General features: G+C 48.8%; 2 protein-coding genes across 2 annotated transcripts; one reads left to right on the top strand and one right to left on the bottom strand.

Annotated features, from left to right (window-relative positions):
- Nucleotides 1–412: 412 nt before the first annotated feature.
- Nucleotides 413–736, bottom strand: EMWEY_00015470 (hypothetical protein; the record flags this gene model as incomplete). The annotated part of the gene is made up of 1 exon (XM_013479569.1): nucleotides 413–736. The coding sequence occupies one exon, from the start codon at nucleotides 734–736 to the stop codon at nucleotides 413–415; it is 324 nt and encodes a 107-aa protein (XP_013335023.1).
- Nucleotides 737–3,429: 2,693 nt separating this feature from the next.
- Nucleotides 3,430–7,395, top strand: EMWEY_00015480 (diacylglycerol kinase, putative; the record flags this gene model as incomplete). The annotated part of the gene is made up of 5 exons (XM_013479570.1): nucleotides 3,430–3,751; nucleotides 4,033–4,179; nucleotides 4,732–4,809; nucleotides 5,041–6,446; nucleotides 6,883–7,395. Coding segments are annotated over 5 exons (2,466 nt in total), but the record flags the coding sequence as incomplete, so codon positions are not given.
- Nucleotides 7,396–8,111: the final 716 nt, after the last annotated feature.

Genomic DNA, 8,111 nt, shown 5'->3' on the forward strand with positions numbered 1-8,111 from the left:
ACAGATGGTGGATATATTTGCTCCTTTCTGTGTGCTTTTTGGCTGCTGCTTTTGCTGCTGTTACTGCAGCAGCAGCAGGTGCTGCTCCTCCACCAGCAACAGCAGCATTAGCTGCTGCTGTTGCTGCAGCAGCAGCAGCAACAGCAGCAGCAGCAGCAGCAGTGCAGGGAAATTAGAACAAATTAGATTTTTTCATGACTCGAAGGAATTCTTCCTCATTTACTTCTCCATCACCATCTCTATCTGCTTCGTCTATCATCTGCAGCAGCAGCAGCAGCAGCAGCAGCAGCAGCAACAGCAGCAGCAGCAACAGCAGCAACACATACAACCTGCTGTTCCTGCTGATGTTCCTGTTGCTGCTGCTGGGCTGCAGCTGTGCATGATTGTGCTGCAATGTTAGTGATAGAATTAACTATGCTGTTGTGCTGTTGGACACTGCTGCTGCTGCTGCTGCTGCTGCTGTTGCTGCTGTATTGAAACAACTAATGCTGCTACTGCTATTGCTGCTATTGCTGCTGCTGCTGCTGTTGCTGCTGCTGCTGCTGCTGCTGTTGGGTAGGGGAGAAAGAAATACCTCTTGTATTTCTTCATCTGTTATCTCTACGCCAATTTCCTTCGCAACTTTCTTCAACTTCTGTACATAACAAGACACACAATTATTGCTGCTGCTGCTGCTGCTGCTGCTGCTGCTGCTGCTATTGCTGCTGCTGTTGCTGTTGCTGCTTGAGTAGTTCATAACGAGAGCTGCAGCAGCTGTCTGGATAAAGAAGCAGCAGCAGCAAATGCAGCTAAGGATAGCCACCACAATAAAACCCATCATAGTTAGCAGCAGCAGCAACAACAACATCAGTACCAATAACAGCAGCAGCAAAAAGGAAGATGCTGCAGCAGACTCAAGCTAGCAGCATCATATACAGATCAGCAGCAGCAGCAGATACAGCAGCAACTAGAACAGCAGCAACACACCTACTGCCACCTGTAGCAGCAGCAACAGCAGCACAACCCCCATGACGACAAGCAGCAACACCAACACCAACAGCAGCAGCAGCAGCAACAGCAGCAGCAGCAGCAGCAGCAGCTAACAATTTTTTCCCCCATGATGGAGAAGAATTCAGGATATTCAATTCTCCCGCTACCTTCAGGATCAACAGATGCAACTATACGACGAATCTGCATAAATAAATAAATAAATAAATAAATTAATTAATTAATTAATTAATTAATTAATTAATTTAATTATATTTAAATTAATTTAATTAATTTAATTAACGCGGTTGTTGCAACAGCAGCAGCAGCAATTGCGCCAGCAGCAGCAGCAAGAAGAAAAGCAAAATAACACAAGCAGCACAAAGAGAACAAATAACAGCAGCAGCAGCAGCAGCAGCAGCAGCAGCAGCAGCAACAACAGCAGCAACAGCAGCAACAGCAGCTCGGTAAGCCGAAAGAATAACAGCCACAGCAACAACAATAGCAGCAACAATACTAGCAGCAACAGCAACAGCAGAAACAGTAACAGCAGCAGCAATAATAACAGCAGCAGCAGCAACAACAATAACAGCAACAGCAGCAACAACAACAACATAGCAAGACAAACAGCAAAAGCAGCAGCAGCAGCAACCCAACCACAATAATAATAATAATAATAATAATAATAATAATAATAATAATAATAATAATCAGCAGCAGCAACAAGAACAACAACAGCAGCACGACGAGCAGCAAAAACAAGAACAGCAACAGCAAGAGAACAATTATATACCTCATCTTTTTTAGGCTCGAACCCTAATGCCCTCATAGCAACTTGTAATTCTTTGGTGTCTATACACCCCGATCCATCAGTATCAAATAATTTAAATACTTCTTTTATTTCTTCTTTATGTTGCTCACTTAATTCCCTTCTATTTAATCCATTATTTACACCAGAAGAAGAAGAGGAAGAAGAAGAAGACGAAGAAGAGGAGGGGGGCCCACCTCCCAATACACCCCAGGATGGGGCCCCCCCTCCTACACCACCTACCATCAAGGTACGCGAAGAAGCAACCGGAGCAGCACGACGGCTTAGCTGCAACAAACATATACATATTTATATTTATACATATGTCCTGCTGCTGCTGTTGTTCTTCCTGCTTTTACTTGTGCTGCTTATGTTGCTGCTTATGTTGCTGCTGTTGCTGCTGCGGTTGCTGTTGCTGTTGATGCTGCTGTTGCTGCTGATGATAAGGACAAATTATTGGGAGAGGGAGGAGTAGACGGCTGGAAGGATTTAGAAACAGTCGATGCATACAGGGTCACCTGCTGCTGCTGCTGCTGCTGCTGTTGATGCTGCTGTTGCTGCTGCTGCTGTGTGTGTGCGGCGCAGCAACAGCAGCAACGACAGGAAGGACTGCAGCGGGTAAAGCAAAGGTGATGCTGCATTTCTTACCATCTCTGTGTGTGTGTTGTTATACTTGCGCCTTAAGCCCTGAGCTGCAGCTGCAGCAGCAGCAGCAGCAGCAGCAGCAGCAGCAGGGGAAGCAGCAATCCTAGACGGTAAAGGCTGCTGCTGCAGCAAAAGCAAAGACGTAAATACTTCTTAATTTAAATGTAGATACACCGCAAACAAACGGCAGAGCAGCAGCGGCGTCTTAGAGGTGCAGCGGACCGCAGCAGCAGCAGCAGCACCAGTAGCAGCAGCAGTAGCAGCAGTAGCAGCAGCAGCAGCAGCAGCAGCAGGGGGCCCCCCCCAGCTGCTGCGCTATACAGGATAGGCAGCAGCAGGGCATAGCAGCAAAATAAATAAAATTAATAAACCCTTTTTTAGTGTTTTATTTATATGTTATGCTGTCTTGCCTAGTGGCTAATTCTTTTGCTCCTGCTGCTCTTCTTCGCAGCAACAGCAACAGCAACAGCAGCAACAACAGCAGCAGCTGCTGCTGAGGAACAAAGGGCCGCGGCAGTCAACCTGCAGCAGCAGCAGCAGCAACAGCAGCAAATACTCAAATATTGATCAAATACGCTTTGTTTTTACCTCCTCGTGGACTTGCTGCCGCTGCCGCCTCCACCTGCAGCAGCAGCAGAAGCAGCAGCAGCAACAGCAGCAGCAGCAGCAGCAACACTGCAACACCAACAACGGCTAACGAGAGCCTCAATGTTAACGCTGCCGCAGCAACAGCAGCAGCAGCAACAGCAGCATCAGCAACGTCTGACTGGCCATTCCAGTCAGTCGTAGGCGCAACCAGCAGCAGCAGCAACAGCAGCAGGAGCAGCAGCAGCAGCCGCGTGATCGTGTGACTTGCTGCTGCTGCTGTTCCTTCTTCTCCTCCTCCTCCTGTTCCTGCTGCTGCTGCTGCTGCAGGAGGCGGGGTTCCGTACGGATTCAGCAGCCGCTGCTGCGGCTGCGCCCGCTGCTGCTGCTGCTGCTGCTGGTGCTTCCTCTGCTGCAGCTCAGCAATGGGCGCAGTGTGGCCTCCGACTTCGACGGCTGTAGCAGGAACAGCAGCAGCAGCAGGAGCAGCAGCAGCAGCAACAGGAACAGCAGCAGCAGCAGCAGCATTCCACCTGAGTCCTGCTCTTAACGAGTGCAGCAGCAGGTGTCGGGGCAGCAGCAGCAACAGTAGCAGCAGCAGCACCAGTAGCAGCAGCAGCAGTGGGTGGTCATTGGATCCCCCTACATCAGCACGAACAGATACTTCAGCAGAAGCGACGAACCAGCAGCAGCAGCAGCAACAGCAGCAGCAGCAGCAGCAACAGGAACGGACCGAATCAATACAGGGTTACAGCAGCTTGCTACGCAGCAGGAACAGCAACAGCAGCAGCAACACAGCAGCAGCAAGAACAGCAGCAATCGCTGCAGGCTCATTATCGTCATCATAACCGTACACAGCAGCATCAGCAAACAGCAGCAGCAACAGCAACAGCAACAGCAGCAGCAGCAGCAATATTGTAGTTTATAGATGACGATGTGTGCTGCTGCAGTAGCAGCATCACGTGTTGCTTCTGCTGCTGCATCGTCTGTTGCTGCTGCTGTATTTCTGTTTGCTGCTGCGGCTGCAGCATTAGCAGCATCAGCAGATGACAACAGCATAAACACCAACAGCAGCAGCAGCAGCAGCAACAGCAACAGCAACAGCAACAGCAGCAGCAGCAGCAGCAGCGGCATTATTCCCTTATTTCCTTATACAGAAGGAGAAGAATCTAATTGTATATTTTATGGGGATAAAGATTGTCCATCTTTATTAAATAATATAATAGATTTGCTGCAGTGGTTGCTGCTGCTGCTGCTGCAGTGCAGCAGAGCAGCAGCAGCAGCAGCAGCATCATTATATAAATTTCTTCCTCCTCCTCTCCTCCATGTCTTCCTCTCTCTTGCTGCTGCTGTTGCTACTGTGCTGCTCGTGTCTTTGATCTATTGGCGTTGCCGTATAACAACGTACTGCAGCAGCAGCAGCAGCAGCAGCAGCAGCAGCAGCAGCAACTGCAACAGGACATATTTGGGGTCAAATTATACCGTTTTCAGCAGCTCGAACGGTCAACAGCAGCAGCAGCAGCAGCTGCTACCTCTTAGTAATCCATTGCATGCATGGGAGTCTTTTTCTTCTGCATCCAGCCCCAAGTATTGTTGTATATGTTATGAATTAATATCTGGATTTATTATCTATAGAAATAAAGGATGGCAATGTATTATCTGCAGGAGGGCATGTCATGCAACATGTCTTGCTGCATGCGATGCTCATCTATGTAAATCTCCATCAGCTCCTGCTGCTGCTGCTGCTGCAGCTGCTGCTGCCGCAGCAGCAGCAGCAGCAGCAGCATCAGCGGCGCAGCGCGCCGGTGCGACTCCAGCAGCAGCAGCTGCAGCAGCAGCAGCAGCAGCAAAACATTGCCAACCTATTCCTATTAAACATAAACTAGTAAAAGGTGCATTAACTCCTGATGCTGTTTGCTGCTGCTGCGGTCTTGCATGCAGCAGCACCTTTGGTCTTGATGGTTTGCGGTGTCTGTGGTGCTGCCGCGTGCTGCACTCGGAGTGTCTGTACTTGCTGCCATCTGCATGCGATCTAGGTCCGCTGCAGCAGCTTATATTACCCCCTGCTGCAGTACGACCTCTACTGTCTGCTGCTGCTAGTCCTCATGTGCTGCTGCGTCTTGCTGCTGCTCTCAAGGACGGAGACGGCGTTGCTGCTGCTATTAGGGGACTACGCAAGTTGCTGCTGCTGCTGCAGCAAAGTCTTACGAGACAAATGAAGAAAATAAATGCTTCTTTTATTGGTACACTTAGGCATCATAGAACCAGCAGCAAACAGCAGCAGCAGCAGCAGCAGCAGCAGCAGCAGCAGGAACAGCAGCAGCAGGGACAGCAGCAGGAACAAGAACGGAAACAACAAGAGAAGCAACAGCAGCAAGAGCAGCAGCAACCACAGCAGCAAGATGGTCAATCACCAACATCTACATCAACAGTACCACCAACTGCAACAGAAACAGAAGCAGCAGCAGCAACAGCAGCAGAAGGAGCAGCAGCAACAGCAGCAGCACCAGCAGCAGCAGGAACTGGAGACACATCACCTGCTATACATTCGAAGGACTCTACAGAGACAGCAGCACAAAGTGGCAGCAGCAACAGCAGCAGCAGCAGCAGCAGCATTGATGGAGATGCAGCAGCAGCAGCTGCTGCTGCTAATGATTCTGCTGCTTCTCCTTCGAATCAACAAAGCTCACCAGCAACCCCACGCCAGCAGCAGCAAGAACAACAGCAACAGCAACAGCAGCAACAGCAACAGCAGCAACAGCAGCAGCAGCAGCAGCAGCAGCAATTGCTGCAGCTGTCTCTTGATAGGCATAGACCGCAAGAAATCCTTAAGGCATTAAGTCAACATGTAGAGGGACTACGGGCATTAGCAGGGAGACTAGACAGCAGCAGCAGCAGCAGCAGCAGCAGCAGCAGCGGCAGCAGCAGCGATGAAGAGATTTTTGGTGGTGGTTATAGTCGCAGCAACAGCAGAATCTCCCGTACACAAGATCCCTCCAAATCTAGCAGCAGCAGCAGCAGCAGCAGCAACTATTACTACCAGCTGCAGCAGCAGCAGCAGCAGCAGCACAAGGGGGGACTGCGGCGTCGCCGCGGTCGTGTGCGCAGCGTTGCATCTGAGTATGCAGGTAGTTCAATGGGTGCTTCTTCTTCCTCCTCTTCCTCTGCTGCTGCAGCAGCAGCAGCAGCAGCAGCAGCCGCAGCAGCAGCAGCAGTAGCAGCAACACAAACACCACAAGAAGATACAGCAGCAGGAGAGACTATACCTGCTGCTGACACCACAAAGAAGAGCAGCAGCAGCAGCAGCAGCAGCACAACAGCAGCAACGCCAACGAACAGTAGCAGTAGCAATAGCAGCAGCAGCAGCAGCAGCAGTAATAAGAGAGAGCAATTAACAGTACTGCAGCAAGCATTAGCAGATATATTACCACCTAAGGCAGCAGTATGGCGTCTGCAGTCCCCGCTGCTGCTGCAGTTGCTGCTAGCAGCAGCAGCAACACCAATCCTTGTCTTTGTTAATTGTAAGAGCGGAGGACAAATAGGAAGAACATTATTTAGGCAACTTCTTTATCATCTAAATCCTATACAGGTTAGTTAATTAATTAATTAATTAATTAATTAATTAATTAATTAATTAATTATATTTATTTATTTATTTATCTATTTATTTGGTGTCTTTTGTTATATTTATGCACATATTTATCCATTATTTATTTATTTATTTATTTATTTATTTATTTATTTATTTATTCCTCCCTCTCCCTCCTCTCTCTTTCCTCTACCACCGTTACCTCCCCCTTCTGCTGCTGCTGTTGTTGCTGCTGCTGTTGCTGCTGCTGCTGCTGCTGCTGCTGCTGGTGCTGCTGCTGCTGCTGCAGGTAGTAGATATCCAAGCAGAGGGTGGCCCCTCTGCTGCCTTACGTCTATTTCGTCCCCTTGCCCTTCGTGGTAAATTAAGGATATTAGTTTGTGGTGGTGATGGTACTGTTGGTTGGGTAATTGATGCTATACAACAAGAATATACACAAATAAAAAAAAAAAAAAAAAAATATCTACTGCAACACCAACAGCAGCAGCAGCAGCAACAAATGGCAGAGGGAGGGCAGCAGCAGCAGCAGCAACAGCAGGAACAAGGAGGAGAGGGGAAAGGAAAACACGGAGAAAAACGGGCAGCAAATGATGTCCCTAAGGTACAGGATCTGGATGAAGAAGAAGCACAGCAGCAGCAACAGCAGCAACAGCAGCAACAGCAACAGCAGCAACAGCAACAGCAACAGCAGCAGAAGGTAGTATCTGCATTTGTTCCTGTAGCTATTTGTCCATTAGGGACAGGTAATGATCTAAGTAATGTATTAGGATGGGGAATGTCCTTCGATGGAGATATTGTTGAGGTACGCATGCATGCAATTCTGCTTCACGAGCTGCTGCTGCTGCTGCTGCTGTTGTTGTGTGTGTGTGGTGCTCGTGCTGCTGTGTCTGGTGTTGCTGCTGTACCTGTAGCTATGTCTGCTGTTGTGTCTGGTGCTGCTGTTTGTTACTGTCCTGTTGTTGCTATTGCTGTATGCAATTGTCCTGCTGCTGCTGCTGCTGTATGCAATTCTGCTGCTGCTGCTGCTGCTGCTGCTGCTGCTGCTGTATGCTGCAGCATTTATTAAAGATTCGTCGGGCTGTCCCTTCAACTCTCGATATATGGAATGTTGAAGGTCAGCGTCTGTTGCTGCTGCTGCTGCTGCTGCTGCTGTTGTTGCTTTTGTTGCTGCTGATTCTGTTTCATCTGTTGCTGCTGTTGCTGCTGTTGCTGCTGTCTTGTATAGATTAGCGTTATGGTGCTCACATTTGTTGTTTTTTTTTTTCTGCTGCTGCTGCTGCTGTTTTTGTTGTTATTTCTGTTGCTGTTGGTGGTGTGCTGCGCTCCTGCTATTGCTATTGCTGCTATTGCTGCTATTGCTGCTGCTGCTGCTGCTGCTGCTGCTGCTGCTGCAGTAACTGGTATAAATGGTACTAGTATATTAAGAAGTACATTCTCTAATTATTTAGATGTTGGTGTTGCTGCTGCTGCTGCTGCTGCTGCTGCTGCTGCAGTAACTGGTATAAATGGTACTAGTAT

Source organism: Eimeria maxima, genomic scaffold (genome assembly GCF_000499605.1).
Source record: "Eimeria maxima Weybridge genomic scaffold, Emw_scaff122, whole genome shotgun sequence".
In the NCBI taxonomy this organism is placed as follows: Eukaryota; Apicomplexa; class Conoidasida; order Eucoccidiorida; family Eimeriidae; genus Eimeria; species Eimeria maxima.